Below are 25,457 nucleotides of genomic sequence, written 5' to 3'. Positions count from 1 at the left end.
AATATATACATATATGTTACATGCTATCTATCTATCTATCTATCTATCTATCTATCTATCTATCTATCTATCTATCTATCTATCTATCTATCTATCTATCTATCTATCTATTATTATAATTATTGTCTAACTTTTATAGAATGCTCATTTGGCTGCATTTTCCTCTCGTTTTCTCAGCCTGAGCAATGATCCTTCAGATTTTTATCCCGAAAAAGTGACTGAATCCATCTGATTTACAGGTGGATGCCAATTGGATTATGTCCTTGTTAAGGCTGTTTCTTTCATCAGTGTAAAAGTGAGCTTCCACACCACATGGGTAAAAATAAACCAATGTTATCTTACAATAAATGTCTGGCTTTTAGAGTACATGAGCAACATTAGTAACATGAGAAAATTGGTCAGGGGTCTGGATACTTGGACTGAACACATGCAAGCCCAAACCATGGCACTACCACTATTGTGCTTTACCCATGATCTGTTTAATGTGTGGTTGTTAGTACACCAGTGCCTTCTTTCTTTTCCAGAACATTTTAACCTGTTACAGTGGCGGGTCTTGACATTACAGTATTACAGTTCATCATTGTTGAGGTGTGCATTGATAGGTGATTAAATGCAACTTGTGGTGGAGAGAGAGAGAGAGAGAGAGAGAGAGAGAGAGAGAGAGAGAGAGAGAGAGAGAGAGAGAGAGAGAGAGAGAGAGAGAGAGAGAGAGAGAAAGAAATATGGAATATCCCAATCACAAACTATTTAATTTAAAGGAGATACAGTAACACACACTAGAACCAGCTGGTACGGGACCAGCAACCATCAAACTACTGAACTATACACAGCACTGTTAGGACACTGATGTCTCATTTATGCTTTATTTATTTTGCTGCTCCTTTCTGTACATTCCGTATAATCTATATCTATAATCTATTTTCTTCTTCTTTCGGCTGCTGCCATCAGTCGCCACAGCAGATCATCCGTCTCCATACAAGGGGTATGGAGACGGATGCTCTGCTGTGGTGACTGATGGCAGCAGCCAAAGAAGAAGAAAATACAAATATAAAATGAATATACAGTTATAATTAAGATATAGATTATACGGAATGTATCTGCCTTTGTCAAAGCAATGTCTTCCCTCACCACATCCATAAACCTCCTCCTTGGCCTTCCTCTTTTCCTTCTTCCTGGTGGTCTCCAAAACGTCCTACATGCGCTGTCCCTTTAGTAAACTCGTTTCTTATCCTGTCCATCCTTTTCACTCCCAACGAAAACCTCAGCATCTTCAGCTCTGCTACCTACAGCTCCACCTTCGGTAGAAATCCTTTTCTCCTTCCTTAGTGTTCAACTTCTCATACAGCTCCTCATATGCCTTTTCCTTGGCTTTTGCCACATCCCTCTTTACTGCTGCCGCATCTTCTTGTACTCCTGCCTACTTTTCTCATCACTCTGTCGATCCCAATTCTGTGTTGCCAACGTCTTTCTCCTTATGCTCTCCTGCACTTCCTCATTCCACCACCACGTCTCTTTATCTTCCTTTCTATTTCCAGATGTCACACCAAGTACCTTTCTAGCTGTCTCCCTTATAACTTCTGTAGTGGTAGACCCATTATCCAGCACCTCTTCACCACCACCGATTCCTTGTCTGACCTCTTCCCTGAATCTCACACTACACTCTTCCTCCTTCAGTTTCCACCATCTTATTCTTCTTTCCATCCTTACTCTCCTCCTCTTCTTGTTCACCTCCAAAACCATCTTACAGACCACCATCCGCTGTCTAGCTACACTATCCCCTGCCAACACCTTACAGTCTCCAATCTCATTCAGGTTGCATCTCCTACATAGAACATAGTCCACCTGTGTGCACCTCCCTCCACTCTTATACATCACCCTATGATCTTCCTTCTTAAAATAAGTGTTTACCACTGCCATTTCCATTCTTTTAGCAAAATCTACCACCATCTGCCCTTCCACATACCTCTCTTTAAAGCCATATCTACCCATCACCTCCTCATCACCTCTGTTCCCTTCACCAACATGGCCTTTAAAGTCTGCACAAATCACCAATGGTTCATTCCTAGGTACACCTTCTACCACTTCATCTCAACTAAGTAGTCTTTGTTTTCTCAAATACCACAAATGGATTGTGTTTTGCAGTGGCATTTTGGAAGCCAGTTCTGAAATATTTTGTAATGGAATCATTTAAAGAGGAAAAAAATGAGCAGGGGAGCTGGGAACTGACAAACCCAAGGACATATCCTTGGGTTTGTCAGTTCAACTCTGCAGATTTATTTATTTATTTTTCTTCAAATGATTCCATAAAGCTATTGACTGAGTGAACTGGACTTCATCCTGTGCATGATTTTGAATCTGATTTTTTTCTGAAAAATAATTATAGTAAAGCTGGCTAAACTTCGCAAAAAAGAAACATGCAGTATTTCTGAGGCAGGTTCAACCCATATGTTCAGGTTTTCATTTTTTTTTTATTTTAAACTTAAATTTCTATACTACTTTAATAAAATTCTTAAAAACAGAATTGGAATTTCTTTGAAAATATTAGAATATTTGTGTCAATTTAATAGCTGTATTTTAATTCCACAATGACTGATAAAGAATAAGAAAATAATTTGGATACAGATATATTTAAATGTACATTTTCAAGAAAGACTTTTCAGGAAAAGCTGCACATCGTGAGTAAAGGTCGACCAAAACACTTACTCTATTTAATTAACCAGTTATACTTTTGCATTTTCTTACCTGTAGAATCTGCAGAAAAACACAATTTTACATTTACAGCATTTATCAGATGCCCTTATAAAACACTGAAGGCCTAGGTGTGAAATGCATTCGGTGCCAAGATGAGGATGGGTTCCCTTTTGAGTCTGGTTCCTCTCAAAGTTTCTTCCTCATGCCATCTGAGGGGTTTTTTCCTTGCCACAGTCGCCTATGGCTTCGTCATTAGGGAAAATGTTCAAAGGAACAAACTTATACATTATTTTATAACCACTTTATCTCTGTAAAGCTGCTTTGAGACACTGTTCACTGTTGAAAGCGCGATAAAAATAAAAATGAACTGAACATTTTGATTCAAATGGCCTTTCATAACTCCAAGTTATGACGTTATGGATTTCAGTAACTAATCCAGATCTAAACGCTTTGTTTTGTACTATTGTATTTGTTCTTCGCCATAAACTGTTGTGGCTAATAATACAGGAATCTAAATGTGGAACTTTGTTATTTTCTAGCATTAAACTGAAAGAGTGCAGCGGTGCCCAAGACTCCGAAAAACAAGAACTCTTTCGCCGTCTCTTAACTATGACGTCATAGTCGTCGGCGGGGGGAGGGGGTAAAGGGGGGTACAGAACTGTTCACAACAAAGCGGAGCGGAGAGCAGAGGACTGACTGGCGGAGAAAACGCTGCGGGAGACAGTCACAAGTTCATTCGTAGCCGAGCGGATTTTTTTTATGTAAATGTACAATAATATAAAGTTTAGTTAGAGTCCGAGCGATCTTGCAATCCGATTAAGAAGACACTGGCATTCCACACAGAGCTGTAAACATGTCGTCTCCAAGTCCGGGTAAAAGGAGAATGGATACCGACGTGGTGAAACTGTATCCTTCATAACACGGACAAAAACCGCACAGAACTACGTGCATTACATCTTATTTTCTATTAACAGCTTTATAACAAGAAAGTCCACTGAAGTTACAATGAGAAATAACCACATTCCGAATAATTAATTTCGTTCCTACGTGTAAATTGAACCCAAACAGACGGAGGAGCAGCTGTAAGCCCGCTGTATCCGGAGCCCGTGTTTATGAACAGGATTTACATTCCGCTTTGTACACATCAGTCCTCCAGTATTCTTTATTTTCTACTGTGTACCAGTGTATAATAATCAACGTTGTCATTTACAGCACAACTCTTTGTATGGTGTTTATTTGACAGGTTTGACGGGTTTTGTATGTGACATGTCAGCTGCTGTATAGCCTGCTAGCTAGTTACGTACTTCCCGTCCCGCAGTCTCAGTTAGCTTCATGCTCAGAGTTCAGGAGAAAAACATCCACACAAAAATATAAAACAGAATAAAACACTGCACGGATAGTAAAGGTCTGTTTGATGTGCACATGTGTGGATTTGAAAGCCCCCTGAGCTGTGTCCTGCTAGCGGGATAAAGTTTAGCTAGCATGAGCATGTTAACTGAAGTTGATGCTAACTGAGGCCTGTGGGTTTATTCGGGGAAATGCTTCCATATAGTTTTTGTTTTTCTAAATAACCACGCACAGCTGATACATCAATTACATGTTACTGAATAAGACCATGTTTTCTGACAGGACCGCTGTTTCGGAGATGTGTTTTAAGGGGGTTTTGGGGGAAATGCGTCGATTAGAGGAACCGAGATCCGTAGTTTGGTGTGTTTTGTGTCTGCGTGATGAAACTCCAGGTCCGAGGTGTATATGATCTGGGTCAAATGTTTAATTATATTTATATTATTAACATTATTTAAATACACCACGACGAGTGATTTAATGTGTCCGGATTGCGTGTGTTGACGTACTTGACTATAATGGAAGTGTTGGAAAGATTGTCTCATACACGAAACGTTTATTTATAGAAAAGTAATAATAATAGCAACACGTGAGCAGATCTTGGAGTCAGCGTGTGTTGCAGTGGTGTTTAGACAGACTGCCACCATGTTCCTCTGATCTGCAGTAAACACCATCAGCAGTAATGTGTGTTGATGTTCAGGGCTGAGAACAAGCAGACGCCTTGTGTTTTCGTGTGAGGCACAGGGGCAGCGCGCTCGCTGATTGGACCGTCTGTTACTATCCGGAAACAGGAGGGGGCGGGGCTTAGAGCTCAGAATGTGTAGATCAGGACTGACGACAAGGGATGAGTGTAGGTAAGGGCTGAGGTGAAGAGATGAGTGTAGGGAAGGGCTGAGGTAAAGGGATGAGTAGGTAAGGGCTAAGGTGAAGGGATGAGTGTAGGTAAGGGCTGAGGTGAAGAGATGAGTGTAGGTAAGGGCTGAGGTGAAGGGATGAGTGTAGGGAAGGGCTGAGGTGAAGGGATGAGTGTAGGTAAGGGCTGAGGTGAAAGGTTGAGTGTAGGTAAGGGCTGAGGTGAAAGGTTGAGTGTAGGTAAGGGCTGAGGTAAAGGGATGAGTGTAGATTGTTGCCGAGGTCAATGTATGAGTGTAGATCATTGCCGAGTTGAAGGGATGAGTGTAGATTGTTGCCGAGGTCAATGTATGAGTGTAGATTGTTCCCGAGGTCAATGTATGAGTGTAGATTGTTGCCGAGGTCATTGTATAAGTGTAGATTGTTCCTGAGTTGAGTGGATGAGTGTAGATTGTTTCCGAGGTCAATGTATGAGTGTAGATTGTTTCCGAGGTCAATGTATGAGTGTAGATTGTTGCCGAGGTCAATGTATGAGTGTAGATTGTTGCCGAGGTGTCTGTACGAGTGTAGATTGTTGCCGAGGTCAATGGATGAGTGTAGACTGTTCCCGAGGTCAATGTATGAGTGTAGATCGTTGCCGAGTTGAATGGATGAGTGTAGATTGTTGCGAGGTCAATGTATGAGTGTAGATTGTTGCCGAGGTCAATGTATGAGTGTAGATTGTTGCCGAGGTCAATGGATGAGTGTAGATTGTTCGAGGTCAATGTATGTGTGTAGATTGTTGCCGAGGTCAATGTATGAGTGTAGATTGTTCCTGAGTTGAATGGATGAGTGTAGATTGTTTCCGAGGTCAATGTATGTGTAGATTGTTGCGAGGTGAATAGATGTAGATTTTGCGAAGGTGAATGTATGAGTGTAGATTGTTGCGAGTTGAATGGATGAGTGTAGATTGTTGCCGAGGTCAATGTATGAGTGTAGATTGTTTCCGAGGTCAATGTATGAGTGTAGATTGTTGCCGAGGTCAATGTATGAGTGTAGATTGTTGCCGAGGTGTCTGTCTGAGTGTAGATTGTTGCCGAGGTCAATGGATGAGTGTAGACTGTTCCCGAGGTCAATGTATGAGTGTAGATCGTTGCCGAGTTGAATGGATGAGTGTAGATTGTTGCCGAGGTCAATGTATGAGTGTAGATTGTTGCCGAGGTCAATGTATGAGTGTAGATTGTTGCCGAGGTCAATGGATGAGTGTAGATTGTTCCCGAGGTCAATGTATGTGTGTAGATTGTTGCCGAGGTCAATGTATGAGTGTAGATTGTTCCTGAGTTGAATGGATGAGTGTAGATTGTTTCCGAGGTCAATGTATGTGTGTAGATTGTTGCCGAGGTGAATAGATGTGTAGATTTTTGCCGAAGGTGAATGTATGAGTGTAGATTGTTGCCGAGTTGAATGGATGAGTGTAGATTGTTGCCGAGTTGAATGGATAAGTGTAGATTGTTTCCGAGGTGACTGTACGAGTGTAGATTGTTGCCGAGGTGACTGTACAAGTGTAGATTGTTGCCGAGGTGACTGTACAAGTGTAGATTGTTGCCGAGGTGAATGTACGAGTATAGATTGTTGCCGAGGTGAATGTATGGCTTGAATTTGAGTGAGTACTTGGAATAGCATAAAAATGTTGCCACATGGTTGCCATGGATGAACTATCTAAGGTATTCTGACCACAAGCTTTTCTCACCTGGTGTTTGTTTCCTAGACAAAACTCCACCTTGACCCCTCGTGATCGCCCTTGTGGTCAATCACACAAGCATAGCAAAAAAAAATCAGTCCCTCACAAACAGCTCTAAGGAACCTGACTCCAGTACAGGAAGCGTCAGTGCAAGTATATAGCTAGATATCAACTGTTTGATATTTTGGAACATATCTGGAGCATATCTAGCAGACATATATTTTAGGATTTTGTTTGAGGACTGCATTCAAATTCCGAATCTGCTTCATAAAAACAAATAAACTTTTAAATAGTTATTGCGAACTTAGATATAATAAGCATATGCAATCTGATCTCCTTTGATGGAAATTAAGATCAAGTCTGATTAAGGTCTTTTTCTTTCACCTTCACTGCCTGAAGTGTAGCGGTTATGGCATTAGTCCTGATCTTACGTCCTAATCAATATCCACACAACATTCTCTTGTTTTTTTAAAAACAGTTTAATAATTATTTTTCAAAGTCGATCGTGGTGGATTTTGCTCATACCAATAACTAGGTTGGATCGTACTCGCCCGTAACCAATTAATGAAAAATGTGATTTTAATATCAAAACTGGATAAAAACAAACACTTCATGTTAAATAGTACTGAACTTAATTACAAAATAAAAAATGTAAGTAAATGTAATTTCAATGCTCTGGTTTTTGTGAAGACATTTTAAAAATGGCCATTTTGAGCATGACTGGATTTATGTGAAATGGTAACACTTTAAAGTAAGAATACATTTGTAATGTTAACTGTAGTTAATAAATGTTTGAATTATTGTTGTTTGTTTGTTAATGTCAACATTTACTAATACATTTTTAAATTTATCTAATTAAAATTACTTTCTTTTAACTTTAGTTAATGCACTTGTTAGAGGTTGACCGTTATGGGTTTTTCTCTGGCCGATGCCGATATTTAGATATCAGGGCAGCCAATGGCAGATGTATGAGGCCGAATTTTTTGGCTGATTTGTTTGCCTGATTTTCTTTTTTACTTTCCTTCATCTTATAAAATCTTAACAGTTAATTAATAAGATGTGATACAGAACATTGCTTAAACGAAACATTTATTGAACAACACAAGCCTTTCCAAGCAGTACACTTGTTAGCAGGTTTTGGTTCCCATGCCGACCTGCAGCCTAAACTACAGCTGGGTCAACTTTCTCTCCAAATGTTATTCTCATTCTCTCTCCAAAATTAGCATCGTATGAAATATATAAGGCAAGATTAAACGTGAATGATAAGAACTAATAATAATGATAAGCCCGGCTGTCAGGGAATATCGCACTGTTTGCTCTGGTCGGACTGCACCAGCTGTTTCTGTATGTTGAAGCAGCGGTGGAGAAAGAGAACAGCGAGAAACACCTTCGGAACATGCTTGTTGTCATTTTTGCTCTTGAAGACCTGATTGAAAAAAGCTACACGAATCCAGTTAGTAATGATCCAGCACAGACACAAACCAGAAAAACGGTATGGATTTTTGCCGATAGTTCTAGCAATATACGGTCAGCCTCTAATTGTCCATACTTACTGGCACGTAGAAATCATTAAAAATCACAGAGTACTGAGTATGTGCTTCATATATTACTAGATAATTATCTAAATGACTATTTTGAAAAAAGTTGTGCATCATTAAAATTTTTTCCTCAATCAGTTTAAATTTCCAGAATATAACATTTCTGCAGAACATATCTCTGACAGAGTTTGTGCTTTGCAGTTCCTTAGCAGCTTACATGCTAACAAAAATTATGTTCACAATTTAAAACACACAGCATGTCTGTGTCGTCCGCTGTATTTGAGTCGATTTAGGTTCAGGTCACTTTCATTGCAAGCAAAACACAGTGAAGTTGGACTGAAAATCACAGAGAGAACTCAGTGAGAGAACTTGAGATGTTCCCAGGCTGGTTGTTTCAGTTGCTGTGTACCACAAAGAAGGGAACATTTCACTATGGTATGCTCCAAATCAAATAAACTGTACAGTAGAAATCCATTAGCCCACTTATTGAGTTCCAGTGTTTTGTCCAGTAATATAAAGTAATCGTGTGGCGAGTTAAATGGATTTCGGCGCAGTAGGGGAAGTGAAGAAGTGAATGAATCCTGGGGGCGGTGAAACAGTGTCACTGTGACATGCATATCAAATGAACATGTTTGTTTTTTAACAGCCACTTGTGGGTAGGGTTTTCTTCTCTCTGTTCATTTGATGAGAAAAGAGATAAAAACCTTGGTGACTGCTATATTAGTAGACTAGCTGTTGTCTGAACTGCAAAAAGACGTGCCTGAATTTAACAAAACCAACAACTGTGTGTGTGGATTTTTGGGCTGGTTTATAGGCTGGTGTACGCTATATTTGTTTATTTTCACTGTCTTCAGAACACTAAAAGCAAGTAGTAAGCCTTACAGTGAAAAAAATTGAAAGGGTATTTTGGATTCATCTAAAAATATTCTCGCTATGATTGTTTATTGTATGGTTATGCAGAAGCAGTAAAACAAAATTTGGACCACTCTGACTTTTCTCACTTTAGCAGACTTGGATCTGTATTGACCTTAACCTGCTTTTTCAGCATTGAAAGTAAACATGAAGTCACAATTCTGAGTGGACTTAATGAATTTGTAGTGAAGTTTTATGGACCACAAGGAAGTAAGTGTGTGTTTCCCTACATATAATAGACATTGATTTTGTCTTTAATTTGTTGAATGACAACATTTTCAAGTGTTGAAACTGGAATTGGACGTGTTACGTTCTGGCTCTCCCTTTGCTATTGATAATCTTCTGGAATCAGTAAATATTATGGGTTAGGTGTTCAATTTAGTTAAATACAGTGTCTGTATATAAACTGATCTGAAACTGTTTTGTACTGATTTAAAAGTATAGAAGGGAAACTTTACACTCTGTTCAGTGTAAGTGGCCATGATTAGACATCACTTGGAAGGAAATGGGAAAATTATTCAAATGTTTATTTTTTTGGTGTTTTATCTGCTTTTAGGTGGGAAATTTATGAAACTGTGTTTCGAATGCAGCATAACTCTTCTAGCAATTTCTTACGTATTATTATTATTATTAATGATTTCGTTGTATTAATCACACCCACACACAACTTATTGCAGCACCGTATGAGGGAGGTGTATGGAAGGTGCGAGTAGATCTTCCAGACAAATACCCCTTCAAATCACCATCTATAGGTACTGTGTGTTCTCGGTAATGTTTTTATTAATGACTTAAAACAACTGAACATAAATTGTATAATTGTGCTCTTTTGTGTTTTAATTTATTTATAACAATTTTTTTTGCAGGATTCATGAATAAGATCTTTCATCCAAACATTGATGAAGCGTAAGTGGACAGTTTCTTGTAAAATAATTGAAAAGTGTGTTGAAAAATGTTAAAATATTGTAATGGTGAATTTGCCTGTTCAGAAACGCGTGTATTGGGACAACAAAATATTCATCCAGGAGTTAATAGGTGGGATACGTGTCTCATGGGCTGAGGAAATGCAGTGTAGTTTAACATGGAGGTGTAATATGGTGTGATGCTTACACATCTCTTTGGCACGTGTTAATTACGTTCATTCTTCAACTTTATTACCATATTCAGAAATATTATAGTAGTGGTCATTAAGGGGTATATAGTTAAGGGCAGGCATGATTGGTCAAATTTGAAAGTCATTATCAGAAGTTTCTGCCAACATATTCCAGTATAATATAAATATTGAGGAGACAGAAGGAGTTGAGCTGAACAAGCTTCATGTCTGTAAATGTAGAGTTGTGTAAAGCCTGTTAGCTGTCACTTGAATTTGGGCTACTATTAACCATGTAGTGCAGATCAACACATTTTATTATTGCATGATTGTCTGCATTACATTTTTCCTTTATCAGTATAAATAGTAAATTAGGCTACAATACATTTTTACACAGTTAATTCTGGGCAGTATTTGGCATCAGTATATTTGGTAAATAACATCCAGTCTAGTTAATAACTGTTTGATTAATCTTTTAGCCATCTTTTTTCATGCTTAAGTGACTGTGAAGGAAACAGCATCATTACAAATTCTTAAGTCTGTTCTTAAGTAATTATGCTTAATTTTGTTCAAATCTTATAGCGTGGGTATATCTTTAAATCACACTTCATAAGTTCAAGAAAAAAGTAAAACATACACGCTTTTCCTGATATTAATTAATGAATTAATAAGCGTTTTCATTGAAAAAGTGACTGTTGGTTTTATTTAAAAGTATTTTTAAATCTTTGTTGCGCTTAAGCATGGACTTAATTACGCAGCTAAATTATTCACTAATCAGGATGTAATTTGTATTTTTTATTTGTAAATAAGCAAACAATACAAAAACATATCAGTTCATGTTAGTGTCTGAAATCATATTTGCTGTATAAATGTTTTTGCTGACAGGAGAGAATTGTTCTTGAATTTACAAAAAGTAGTTTTTATTTTTTCCTATTCATTTTAATAATACTCATTGTTTAAATATGCTAAAGATATACTGGAGTGTGAATAGATTAGCGCAGGAAAGAAATGTGGTTTGACATGAAGTAAAATACCATGAAATAGTGAGAGATAGGTATAAGCTTTTTTGGGTCAGAAGGTAATATATGCAGTTTGGTTGGAGTTTGGATGTAAAATTTGGGGATGGAAGTGTAATAAGACTTGGATAAGGATTTGCATTTCCTCAATGTGACACACCATGTGTGCAATTTGAAAGTGATTAAGAATGAAACAATTATTCAAAAACTGAATAAATAACAAAAAAATTCATACATGTATTATGCAAGGAGAAAGAAAGAATAAGTACCTGCTTTTTATCCATATCAGCTGAAGTCCCTAAATGCATTTACTCTCCCTGACAGTAGATGGTGCAGTTTGCTTGTGGTTGTTGAAAGAACGTAAATGCACAGATTGCATTTGTATTGTAATATACATGCTCATAATACTGAAGCTTAGATACCTGTAAGTATTCAGCAGGCAGGACTTTTCTGAAATCTCCCCCTACGCTTCAGTGACAGCTACATTTTTAGTGCCGCAACAACTTGACGAAATCAGTGAAATGTAATCAGAACTTGCTTTGACCATGAATTCCATTATCACTTTAGCATATGTTGCTGTGTTATGAAGCACTTTGTGATATTATGGCTTCATTAACATTAAATCTAAAATATCAGGTCATGTTACACCAGAGTAAACAGCATGACCAAAGTCCACCACACCACAATACCCCTACACTACACTAGACCACACCACATTCCAGTGTACAGCTGTGGCCAAAAGTTTAAAGAATAACACAAATATAAATTTTCACTAATTCTGCTGTCTCCGTTTTTATGACTGGCATTTGCATTTACTCCAGAATGTTGCAATTAATTGCAAAATCCCTCTTTGCCATGAAAATGAACTTAATCTCCCAAAAAAAAAAAAACATTTCACTCGTTTCAGCCACAAAAGCAACAGTTGTCATTGTGACAGTGATTCTCTCGTTAGCACAGGTGAGTGTTGATGAGGACAAGGCTGAAGATCACTCTGTTATGCTGATTGAGTTAGAATAACAGACTGGAAGCATTCAAATGGTGGTGCTTGAAATAATCTTTGCACAAAAAGAGATTCACAGGCTACTAGTAAGATTGCACATAAATCTACCATTTATCGGATCATCAAGAACTTCAAGAAGCAAGGTTCAGTTGTTGTGAAGAAGGCTTCAGGGTACCCAAGAAAGTCCATCAAGTGGCAGGACAGTCTTCTAAAGTTAATCAGCTGAGGTTGTTTAGGAATGGCAGCTGGAAGGTGTGAGTGCATCTGCACAGTCAGAGACTTTTAAAGGATGGCCAGGTGTAAAGAATTGTGCAAACTGATATTCTGCAAAAGGTACAGAGATTAGACTGCTGAGGACTGGAGTAAAGTCATTTTCTCCGACAAATCCCCTTTCTGACTATTTTGGGCACCAGGAAAAAGCTTCGCTCGCAGAACTAAACATCACAATTTTGGGTCCATGGCCGGAAATTCCCCAGACCTGAATTCCTCTGTGGTCAATTCTCAAGGGGCAGAGGGGAAAAACAGAAACCCACAAATTTTGATAAACTCATTAAAAAGCATTGATTAGGCATAAATGAGTTGCCATCAGTCAGGTTGTGTCCCAGAAGTTGAATGGCAGCATGCCAGGGTGAATTAAAGAGGTCTTGAAAAAGCATAAACTTAATGTAATTGTCAAAAAAAAAAAACTTTGACACTCATGAAACGCTAGTAACATCTGATAAAAAGATCTAAAAACACTGAAGCAGCAGACTTTGTCTACTCCAACACTAAACCGCACTTCAGCATACTTACACAACACTACAATAAAACGCACTACAGATACACTAAAGTGCACTACTTTACACTACACACCACTACTGCACACTACAGTACACTATGTCACACTATACTTTCTTTCGGCTTTTCCCATTAGGGGTCACAACAGCGGATCGTCCGCATGTTTGATTTGGCACGTTTTTACGCTGGATGCCCTTCCTAACGCAACCCTTCCCACACTGCATTAAACTACCCTACACTGCAATGAACTTCACCTACATTACGTTACTTTTTATTACTTTAGTTTAGTGTAGTTGTAGTTATAATATAATGTAGACATCCTACACTACACCTACCTTGTCCTGTCCCATACTGTCCTACCCATACACCACATTATACTAAAGCTGCTGTATCCTACACAATACATACAGTGCACAATACATTACATCTACATTATATTACCACTGCACTACATTTACATTACTGTCTTGTCCTGTCTGATCTGGTCCTATCCTACAGTACACTACCCTCAGTACCTACTCACCCTGTACTTTCTTACATTACTACCCTGTTTTATACGACATATGTCCTATCCGCCACTATACTATACATACCGTATCCTGCTCTACACTGCACTAGACTTAGTAGTATATAATAGTGCAGAATAGGTGTGACACTACCCTGTTCACCATCAGCCCATGGGAAGAAAATTTATTTTACCACCACAGTGTTTCACAGGATATCTATTTTTACCTTTATTTTGAATTTGTCAGGTCAGATGTGCAGAAAAAAAAGATGTTGAGAATGCGTTCGTGCTGCATGGTCTGTGTGTCTCATGTGGTTGACATAAGTACTTTATAATTGCCTCATTGTGCAACAGATTGTGATAATCAGTATTTGACTTGGTATTTAGTTCATTTTAATAAAGAATTCTGCAGTAGTGTTAGCTGATAATAAAATAATAACCAATAGATTATCAGCTAATCATCAGTTTCAGATCTACAAATTATAACATTATGTTGGTAAATGCATCTATTAACTTTTTTCTGTGCTTGACTTAGACATACAGATATTACAGTGCTGGATTACGTCCCGTCCATGGGCACACGTATTTTCCAAATAATGTCATTATTTTATGCAGCTACGGTATTTTCTGTGGTGTTATAATATTTTAGGCAAAACAGTTGTTTTATCCAGCTCATGTAATGAAAATGATTGATGTGTAGTACAGTAGAACTGTTTGTCTTCATTGCAGATCTGGGACAGTGTGCTTAGATGTGATCAATCAGACATGGACTGCTCTTTATGGTATGTTTAAATCTTAAGATGGAATAAAAAAAAAGGAAAATATATTGTTTTTATTTAATTTTTTTAAAAGATTAAAAGATTCCTGTATGACAGTATTCCTGATATTTACATCTAGATGTGTAACAGCTTAGAATATTAGATTTATGGTGGCAGACCACACAATCTTTAGGTGAGCAAAAGTGTTGGAACAGACTAAAGGAACTCTTCATATTTGGATGCATTTCTAGCTTTTAATAACTGCATCAAACCAGTAGTCAATGGACTAAACTAATTATTTATTCTCAGTGTTTTATATCAAAATTAAACTTTCCACATATTTATGGAATCAATCACACATTTGTGATGTGTGTGGTCTGCTTTGCCACATTGGTTTATTTATTAGTCTATTAACACTGATCTTAGGGTGGTCTTCAGTTTTTCTTAGAACTGGAAAATTACATTACATTCAACAACATTAAAAAAATATATAGATGCAGCCATTAATTGTAGGGAATTTGAAGAAGTATTATATTCAAATAATGAACTCTCCCTAACTTTATTTTGTCTGTTCTTTTTTTAATCCCTACAGATCTCACCAATATATTTGAGTCATTTTTGCCACAGCTCCTTTCATACCCCAACCCCATTGACCCCCTGAATGGAGATGCTGCAGCCATGTACTTACACCGGCCAGAAGAGTACAAGCAGAAAATTAAGGGTGAGTCACAGTGTGTAAGAGGACTTACCACTATTTCATTATCCCACAGTTTTACACCTTTAGTCAATATTCATAGCCTTTTAGTATATGAATTGTATGCAATAAACAAATTAGCACAGAAGTTTTTTTAAGTGTTAAAGTGTTTTTTAAGTGTTAAATTTTTAAGTGTTCGATTCACCAGTGATATACAGCTAAAATGATGGCAGCATAATTTTTGTTTTTGTCCATTTTGTTAATTTTTAATGGTGGATTAAATAAATGTAAATATGTTGTCGAAAAGAACCAGTCTATTAGGAAATATTGCATTCTAGTATACAGTGTATCCAGAGAGTAAACTCAGAGCTTCACATTTTCCACATTGTTACAGACTTATTCCAAAATCGATTAAATTCATTATTTTCCTCAAAATTCTACAAACAATACCCCATAATGACAACTGAAAAGAGGTTTGTTTTAAATCTTTGCAAATTTCTTAAAAATAAAAAACACAAAAAATCACACGTACATAAATATTCACAGCTTTTGCCATGAAACTCTAAATTAACCTCAGGTGCATCCTGTTTCCACTGATCACCCTTGAGATGTTTCTACAACTTGAGAACACCTGTGGTAATTTCAGTTGATTTGGACATGATTTGGAAAGGCACAAACCTGTCTATATGAGGTCCCACAGTTTCAGTGCATGTCAGAGCACAAACCAAGCCATGAAGTCCAAGGAATTGTTTATGACCTGCAAGATAGGATTGTATTGACGCACAGATCTGGAAAAAGTATACAGAAGAATTTCTGCAGCATTAATGGTCCCAATGAGCAAAGTGGCCCCCATCAATTTAAGAAGTTTGGAACCACCAGGACTCATCCTAGAGCAGGGGAAAAAGGGAGGTTTAGTCTAGGAGGTGACTAAGAACCCGATGGTCTCACTAAAAGAGCTCCAGCGTTTCTCCTTCCAGAAGAACAACCATATCTGCAGCACTCCACCAGTCCTGTATAGTAGAGTGGCCAGACGAAAGCCACTTCTCAGTAAAAGACACATGACAGCCCACCTGGAGTTTACCAAAAGGCACATGAAGGACTTTTAGACCATGAGAAAAATTTAACTTTTTGGCCTGAATGCCAGGTGTCATGTCTGGAGGAAACCAGGCACCGCTCATCACCTGGCTAATAATATCCCTACAGTAAAGCATGGTGGTGGCAGCATCATGCTGTGGGGATGTTTTTCAGCTGCAGGAACTGGGAGACTAGTCAGGATTAAGAAAAAGATGAATGCAGTACAAAGACATCCCTGATGAAAACCTGCTCCAGAGTGCTCTGTACCTCAGACTGGCATGACGGTTCATCTCCCAACAGGACAGTGACCCAAAGCACACAGCCAAGACAACAAAGGAGTGGCTACGGGACGACTCTGTGAATGTCCTCAAGTGGCCCAGACTTGAACCCGATTGAACATCTCTGGGGAGATCTGAAAATAGCTGTGTACCGACGCTCCCCATTCAACATGATGGAGCTTGAGAGGTTCTGCAAACAAGAATAAGAGAAACTGCCCAAAAATAGGTGCCAAGCTTGTAGCATCAAACTCAAAAAGACTTGAGGCTGTAATTGGTGCCAAAGGTACAGATTATTGAGCAAAGGCTGTGAATAGTTATAGTTTTATATATATATATATATATATATATATATATATATATATATATGTGTATGTGTGTGTGTGTGTGTGATTTTATTTTATTTTATTTTTTCCATTTTTTTATTTTTAATAAATTTGCAAAGATTTCAAACAAACTTTTTTCACTTTGTCATTATGTGGTATTGTTTGCAAAACTTTGAGGAAAATAAACATGGTTCTACCATCAGGTATTTAGGGTTAAATACTGTCACAAACAACAATTCATACAATATATTTGTGCCTTAAGATGAGTTGAAATTGAGAGAAATTTTGGAAGCCCCTGCAGTTTTCAGCCATTTAGCAAAGTTTAATATTTGGGGAAATGAAACACATGGCAGAAGCAATCTTTGCCTGGTCAAACACAGATCTCATATCACAACAATATGAGATCAGCATCCTGGTGTTGTCCTTTCACTCTCTTTTCTGTATGTACACCAGTGAATGATTATAGTCTGCAGGTTGCTCTTGGTCTCCTTACAACCTTTCAAAATCATGTTGGGTTTAAAGTAGAGCTGCAGCAATTGATTATTTTAGTAATCCCATATTCTATATCGATTAATCTAATAATAAGTGATAAGAAGTACCTTTTACTTATTAAAGAGCAATACTAAACAGACCAAAGTTATTTGTTATTGGTACATTTAAATAAGTTATTTGTTTCCTTGAATAATGAACATTTTATTGCTGAAACTGCACACAAGAATATCTGTGAAAACTAAACCCATTTAGTGCATTTAATTACAATATTACATCAAAATGCAAATACAAATATATAAATACATAAAAATATATAATATAAACATAAATTTGAGACTACTCTAAAACAAACAAGTAAATGCACTGTATGTTGTTTTCTTTGTTTTCGTTTGAAATGATCCAAAACTTTGGCAAGTTCCTGTTGGTTTTTTTTTGGCCTGAATGTTATGGAAACCCATTTACTCCTCAGAAAGAAAAGTTTGGCTAATTCAGATTTTTTTTTTCTCGCAATTGAGCGACTTTATTTCTCTTAAACATCCCAAATTTCTGGTGCATCCACCGGTAACCATGTTGTTGGCCTAAAGTTTGAAGCTGCTGTTGTATGAACGAGGCTCCTCTGCTTCATGTGTCCTGTTTCGTCTCCTCCAGATCTGATTGTTAGACAGTTTTCTTCAGAGGTCGGAGGCTCAGTTTGATACCATTTTTCTTGCGCTACAGAAGGGGTGACGCTGCCCAATGCCGTCAGCATTGAGAAAAAGGGGAAACAAAATCGGAATTGGGCACGCTCTTTTTTATGAGGTGGAAATGGGCTTTCATATGAATCTTCTCCTCACCCCTCGCTGTTTTCTCTCCGTTCCTCCATTTTTTTTATTCTGTGGCATCTTCTGTGTTTACCTGCCAGAGTTTAATGGGTGGTGCGTCAGTAATAATGGCCCACGGGGAGAAACAATTCTCTGTGTGTAGGTAAATGGACTAAACGAAGTATCGAGGAAAATAATTTACCTCAATGATGTTTTTGTTCTCGAGTTACTTGAGGATTGTTTAAGCTCTAGTTTAGGGCTGATGGTATCGGTAACCTGACGAGCTCATCTTTTCTCTCATCTTTCAGGTTATGTATGTTTTAGTACACGTGTTCTCTGTAAGGAGTATTTTAAACTTCTTTTTTGCTTGTTTACTTGTATAAGTAAAGTAATAATCTAGGCACCTTTGCATAGTTTTAGGACAGTTTGGGATCATTTCTGTTTTTATTTTTGCATCAGAAATGCATAAAACTGTGCTTCATTTACCTTCATACACTCTACAAATAAAATTTTCAGTCGTTTATTAAGTTAACGCTGGAAGTAAATAAATCCGTCAAATAAATATGCAAAATATTACACATTTTAAAAACATTCGATCTCGAAAACTGAATGAGCTGATTGCTGAGCTCAGTTTGTTCATTCTAAAATTAGGAGCCTGTGGTGCAGACGCAGTGTCTACAGACGCATCAGGGCGGTTTTTATCCATTTTCAAGGCTCTGGCACTGATCTGACTCGAAACCAGCCCAGAGGGATTAGATAGTGATGCGCTGCTCTGACCCACAGCACTTTCACACAGCATTAGTTTCTTTAATCTTATCAACTTGCTGCTTGTTTTAATGTCTTTCTCTCCTTTCATACAGAATACATTCAAAAATATGCAACAGAGGAGGCTTTGAAGGAGCAGGAGGAGGGTGCGGGTGACTCTTCATCAGAAAGCTCTATGTCGGATTTCTCAGAAGATGAGGCACAGGATATGGAGTTGTAGTGAACATGCACCTCTTCTTTATTCCAGAGACTATAATTTCCTAAACATGAGACGCAAACTATAAAACTCATATTTAAACAAGACAATTTTTATATTATTATTATTATTATTATTATTATTATTATTATTATTAAAATCTGGATTTTTATGGCTATACCATTGATAAGGATTACCCTCTTTATGTGACATCCCCGCCTTTAAACCGTATACACAAACACACACACATCGTCACCCTAACAGCAGATTTACAGTCCTCTACACTGCTGTATGTTTAGTCCACTCACTTTGCAGTGTCTGCATGGGTTAGAGAAAGGAGTCGAATTGTTGTTGGAGGACATTAGGACATAACAATGTTTATCTAATATCCGAACAATACTTGTAGGATCAGTGGGAAAGAAGTACCATAGCCTACATAATTCATGTTAAAATATTTATTGTTTAGCAGCACAATCTCTGACACTGAGCACAACAAGTAGTTAAAATGTTGCCTTTGTGCTGGTTCACTAATTGGACATCCTAAATGTACTTATATATATGCGCACCGCCATTTGTTTATTCAGTCTGCATTAAGAGACCGGACTAGAAATATGTTGTCTATAGAGGTGTGAGGGGGTCAATTTATCCATCTAAGACAACTTTAAATAATCACCAAACAGTAATTGAGATTACAATAAATTACAGTCCAATCGACAGAAACAAAGTTTTCAGTAGGTCAGTTTGGTTGGACGTGTTTAGTTGAAATATTATTATCTATCTTTTAATTGTTTCTCAACTTGTTCTTTGTTTTTGTTCACTCCTGATTTTCAGTCATTAAAAAGAATTGGGATTAAAGATACTTGCATTTTGAAGCGCTAGTTACAGTTTTATTTACATTTATTTTATTTCTCCATTTTGATTCTTTTTCTGTTAATTGAAAAACAAAGATATGATATTTGACTTGTCAGCTGTTGGGCAGCACTGTGCAGGCTGTCCAGGGGCAGTCAGACTGCTGTGCCCAGGAGGTTGAAGGAAGCTAGATTAGTAACTTTAACACTTGAGTATGCAGCCCTCATCATTTTATTGCCAAAAGTAAAATAAAGTGGTCTTTTCTTCTTTATTATTTGCTTGTTTTTTGTTTTATAGGGGGTGCATGGACTGTCTTCTGATAAACGGCTTGTCCTTCATTAGTTATGTTTATTTAATGAATAGAGCTGAACTGAAAAGCTGTAGTGTTTTCAGCTAATATGTGCATTATGTTCTTTATAACAAATTTCAGTAAGTCCTTTTTGACTACACTAAAAAATTATAATGTCTTTAGGTTGCAGGATTTTCTTTTTAAATCAGAGTTTGCAAGGGATCAGCTATGTTTTGGGTCCTGAAGAGTGATCAGAATTAAAATATGTCGAGAAACAGCCCTTAAATAAACACAATAATGTAGCAGGTAAAGTGAGCAGCTTTTTTTCCCTTGCCTTTAAATCCAAGGAGATTCTCAAATAATGTCTTGCTTTTTTTTTCTCTCCCTCTGACCCTCATTTACTCGTACATTCTGTATGACCTGATGTTAAACTGTTGTGCTGAATGTCACTGCTTTAGAAAAAGAAACAGAATGGAAAGGAAGGAAACCAGACACAAAAATCAGTCAAAGTGAAAATCACGTTATAAAACCATTAAACGTGTTGTAACCTGAAACAAAGGTTGAATGTGTAAAGTTCAATTTAATGTCCATGTTCATGTTTCAGTGTTCTGATAAAACCCAGAAATGTGATGAACACTGGCCATCCAAAATTGTAGGACTGATTCATAGACTTTGGTTTGTCCTGAAAATCACAAATGAGAGATTTGCCTTCTGGATGAGTGGAATTTGACCCCATCTGTGTAATAAATCAGTTTTTGTTAGGTTTTTTTTATTATTATTATTATAATTTTTTTTATTTTATTTTTTTTTAAACAAAAGGTTTATCTTTCTTTAATGCAGTATTGCATTACATGACATGATATTAGAACATGTTTATGGCAGAGCTAGAATATATTTTTTGTTTTATTATTGACTTGGTTTAGAGGTGATGTTTTGGTTCCGCATGGTCAGCTTCTAGGATTGCTTGTGTGTGTGTGTGTGTGTGTGTGTGTGTGTGTGTGTGTGTGTGTGTGTGTGTACAACACAGTACAGAAATGCCTCTGTTCTAATTTAGACTCAGACACAGTTAACAGATGATAGGAGATTGTTTGCTATTTTTTTTTTGTTTGTTTTTTTTTGTAAGTGTGGAGAAGCCAGTAACCAGACATGTTTGTGTGCTTCCAATATTAGTCTGATTATGAATTACAACAAACCTTCAGTGATATTACTATGATTATAATTTTTATTGTTGTATATTTCTGTCTAAACACTTATTTGTGCAGGGCTACAGGAATCCACACACATTCATCTCGTACTATTCATTTGTTAGATGCATGTGCACAAACATCTTTATTTTTACCATGAAGAGCGAGAGAATGCTGTGGTCTGAGTGCGACCCGGTTTCAGGACGTTGAGCTAAAGTTTACACACAACTCATCTGGCCTCCATATCAAATGTACTCCCCCCTCCATCATTATGGCCCAATTTCATAATTTTTTCCCATTAGTTAAGTAATTTTTTAACTTGGATCTAAATTTTTGTTTATTTTCTGTGCAGGTCGACTAAAGTCCACTCATGCAGACGGGCACAATGTAGTTCTTCTTTTCATCCTCTTCTTACCTGTGACTGTCTGAGTCTGAATGTCTGACATAGAGCCCAATATTTCAGTTATAAATTTATTTCAACTCCATATGTGTGATTTTTTTTTTTTTTTTTCTTTCAAATTGTGCACGTTTTCAGTTGAACCCGATTTCAACTTTGTCTCTACATCAATGTCAAATATTCTTTACTGCCTGTTTTTATTGAATGCAATCAATGTATTAAAGTAATTCACAGCTTTTCATTTAATTTCTAACTTTTAATTAGATTTTTTTCTTAGCAGTGTCGAGTGGGCATGCCTGTCATAGAGTGTTCCCTATCTATAGAACGATAATGTCCTAAAGGCTGTGTACAATAAACTGTAATAACCTTTTTGTAATAAAATATTAAATACATCTTGCAGCCTTATGCTTTTCTAAATCTGAATGAAAAGGTGTGTGTGGTCGGGAGTAGCAGTGTGACAGGAACTCATTTGAACTTATAAGTAACACACTAATTCCTTTACTGCAGGGAGGTGGGATCAGTCAGATGAGTGCGGATTAATTTGATTGTAGGAAACCTGTTCTATGTTTGTAGTAGTGATGCACGAGGTTTAACAGCAGCAATGACGCAGTAATACATTTTAAGATGCTATGTGTCTATAAACGTGTTTATAAATGCCAATTCTAGTAATGCAAATGATTTTCCATCGTCACCTTTCAATCACCAAAGGTACAATCACCTTTATTTTTAAAATGCGGAGTTAATGACAGCGATGTTTTACTTGGTATTTAAAGTAGCTGCAGGTAATAATCACTATAGAATTTGGGTTTTTGAGATAAGTGTACACCCATGATGCTGTTTCACAGTGTACAAATTAAAAACTAAAATGTATTGAATATTTTATTTAATCCAGTGCTGTGTATTTTGGGCAGGATTTGTGGGAGGAGTCTGCAATGTAGTGATGGTTCCTCTCAAGATTTCTTCCTCATACCACCCAGGGGAGTTTTCCTCAGGAGCTTGTTTATCAATCTCAAAATTGAAATTGATAATCCAGCACAAAGCTCTGACACAACTGCTCACGCACAGTACATTTTGCCCTACAGAACGCTGGCGAAAACCCCCACAATGTCAGAGGCAGAAAAAAATAGCAGCAGGTGTTTACTGGGGGGCAGTGAGGACCTTGGGAGAGATGGAGATCTAAGGATTTTAGATTTTTGAGCCTTGTTTAGATGTTTAGATTGGGCTCTGGTTCTGCTGAAGTCATATCCAGAGTGATAAAAAGTGTTTTTGTTAGTTTATTGTAGGAGAAATTCAAGGCAGATTGAAGAGAATGCAGTTAAACTGGGTTTTTAACGGATTAAAGGGAAACGTAAAAGCCTTCACTTCAGTGTCCTCATTTACTAGCAAGCTATCGGTATATCAGACTGTTTTTTACAGAAAAATTCCATGCAAAGGTCAAAATGTAAAGTGTAAAAACTTCAAAACATTTTTAATAATACAAAAAAAATCTGAACTGAATAATTAATGTGATGGGATGTGAACACATGACCTTTTTATTCATCAGTCAGTGTTACTGCTCTCTGGTGACCTCAACCTCCACATCCTGCACTAGATTAAATTTTTAATTCAATTCATTTTTATTTGTATAGCGCTTTTAACAATGAACTTTGTCTCAAAGCAGCTTTACACAGATAATGTGGTGATAAGAAATTAAGATGTTCTTTATAAGTGTAAGTTTGTCCCTGATGAGTGAGCTGGTGGCAACTGTGGCAAGGAAAAACTCCCTGAGATGGCATTAGGAAGAAACCTTGAGAGGAACCAGACTCAAGAGGGAACCCATCTTGGTTGAACTGAATGTCCATTTATAGCAGATATATGATGTTGCGGGGTACAGTGATGATGATCAGAAGCAAACTGTAGTCATGAGTCAATGGCATGCAGACTGTTGACATTAACTACAGTCCAAATCCATCCTCAAAGTGCCACATAATGTGCTGAATGGCTAAAGCACCTTTGGATTATGAATTATATTATGTACACTATATTGGCAAAAGTAAGTGCACCCATGACCATAATACTTGTGTTAGTTTTTTCCAACTTTTTCCAACAGGTTCCCACTAAAGAACACTGTATGTGTCTACATTGTGTCCATAAGAGACCTGATTGCTACTGATTAAAACACGGGCACAATACACAACTGGTGCAAAACACATAACCCAAGATAGCGCCGACCAGTAAACTTACTGCATACTCTGAATATACAGTACTGTGCAAAGAGAACTAAAAAAACTATAACTGGGAGTAAATATAAACAGACACAGTGCAGTGCAAAAAACAGCAGTCAACAGAAGCAAAAACAGTGTAATATGGTTAAGTATAAATAATAATAAATAAATGAATGGATGGTGGAATGGATTGAGATGATTTATGTGTGTGTGTTAAGTTCAGGTTATACAGTTCAGTAACACACAGGTGAGTGTGTGTGTGTGTGTGTGTGTGTGCATGTGCGAGTTCCAGTTCAGTTCAGTTCTGTGTACTGAAGAGTCTGATGGCTTGTGGGAAAAAGTCATGTGCCTTTTACTGCTATCCGTCTGGCTTCCATCTGGCCATTCTACTATACAGGACTGATTGATGGAGGGCTGCAGAGATGGTTTGTTTTTCTGGAAAGTTCTCCTCTCTTCACAGAGAAGGAGCTCTTTCAAAGTGACCAACAGGTTCTTGGTCACCACCCTGACTAAGGCCTAGGAAGAGTCCTGGTGGCTCCAAACTACTTCCATTTATGGATGATGAAGGTCACTGTGCTCATTTGGACCTTCAATGCTGCAGACAGTTTCTTGCTTGAAAATTTAAAGCCTTCTCTAAAAAAGACAATGACTGGATGATAAACTGTATATAACTTTCAGCATTGATGATGCCTTTCCAGATGTCAAAGCTGCACATTCTATAGGCACTAAGCCTACACCATCAGAGATAAAGGCTTTTCACAACCGGATCATTTTAAAAAGAATTAAAAATTCCAATTCAACTGAACACAGAAGTTTTCCAATCTGCCTCAGTCTATTTTTAATGAGCTTTGGCCCAGGAGATGGCCACATTTTTGGATCATGTTCACAAATGCTCCTTCTGATAGTTTAAAGCTGCATTTGTGAATGACACAGCAAACTGTGTTCACAGAAATTAATTTCTGGAGTTGTTTCTAAACCCATGCAGTGATTTCCTTTATAGAAACATACCCATTTTTAATGCAGTGCTGCTTAAGCGCCATAAGATCACCGGCATCCAATATTTATTTTGGCCCTCGTCCCTTGCACAGAGATTTCAGATTCTCATAACCTTTGATTTTATGTACTGAATATGATGAGATAGTCAAAGTCTTCACAATTTGATGTTGAGGAACATTATTCCATCTTTACCTGTTGCCAATAAAAAAACAAAAAAAACAGTTGCAAAACATTCCTTTAGTTGTTTCTTTTTAGTAACACACATTTACAGTCTTTTGTTGTCCAGTCCACACTTTTTTTTTGAGACTTTACCACCATCAAATTCAAAATGATCATATTTATTTCCCTTAAAATAGCACATTTTCTCAGTTTCAACATTTGATATTTTTTCAATGTTCTACTGTGAATAAAATATGGGATTATGAGATTTGCAAACCATTGCATTCTGTTTATATTTAAATTTTACACAGCATTCTAACTTGATGGAACTGGGGTTGTACAATATACAATATCTCTATTTATCCCTATGAGCTGTAGGTTGTCACTGAAAGAACAGGATTGTGACCCGGTCTGAACTTCTCAGGATGCTACTACAGCAAGCAAGCATGTATAAATTATTATGAACTACAAAGCATGTTGCATGACTTTAATATTATTATAATCTGTAACAAAATATCATGTAAATGGAGATCAATTAAAATCAGATTGACACAAAG

At 37.2% G+C, this 25,457-nt stretch overlaps 1 protein-coding gene across 1 annotated transcript; it reads left to right on the top strand.

The window, feature by feature from the left end:
• Positions 1-3,336: 3,336 nt before the first annotated feature.
• Positions 3,337-19,942, top strand: ube2h (ubiquitin-conjugating enzyme E2H (UBC8 homolog, yeast)). Its single transcript, XM_046872992.1, has 7 exons — positions 3,337-3,597; positions 9,191-9,267; positions 9,735-9,809; positions 9,921-9,960; positions 14,172-14,224; positions 14,793-14,921; positions 18,722-19,942. The coding sequence occupies exons 1-7, from the start codon at positions 3,545-3,547 to the stop codon at positions 18,844-18,846; spliced, it is 552 nt and encodes a 183-aa protein (XP_046728948.1). The 5' UTR covers positions 3,337-3,544; the 3' UTR covers positions 18,847-19,942.
• The last annotated feature ends 5,515 nt before the right edge of the window (positions 19,943-25,457 follow it).

Source organism: Silurus meridionalis, chromosome 18 (assembly GCF_014805685.1).
Source record: "Silurus meridionalis isolate SWU-2019-XX chromosome 18, ASM1480568v1, whole genome shotgun sequence".
NCBI classification, from domain to species: domain Eukaryota; kingdom Metazoa; phylum Chordata; class Actinopteri; order Siluriformes; family Siluridae; genus Silurus; species Silurus meridionalis.
The sequence above is the reverse complement of the archived record's forward strand: the minus strand, read 5'-3'. Positions and strand labels throughout refer to the sequence as shown.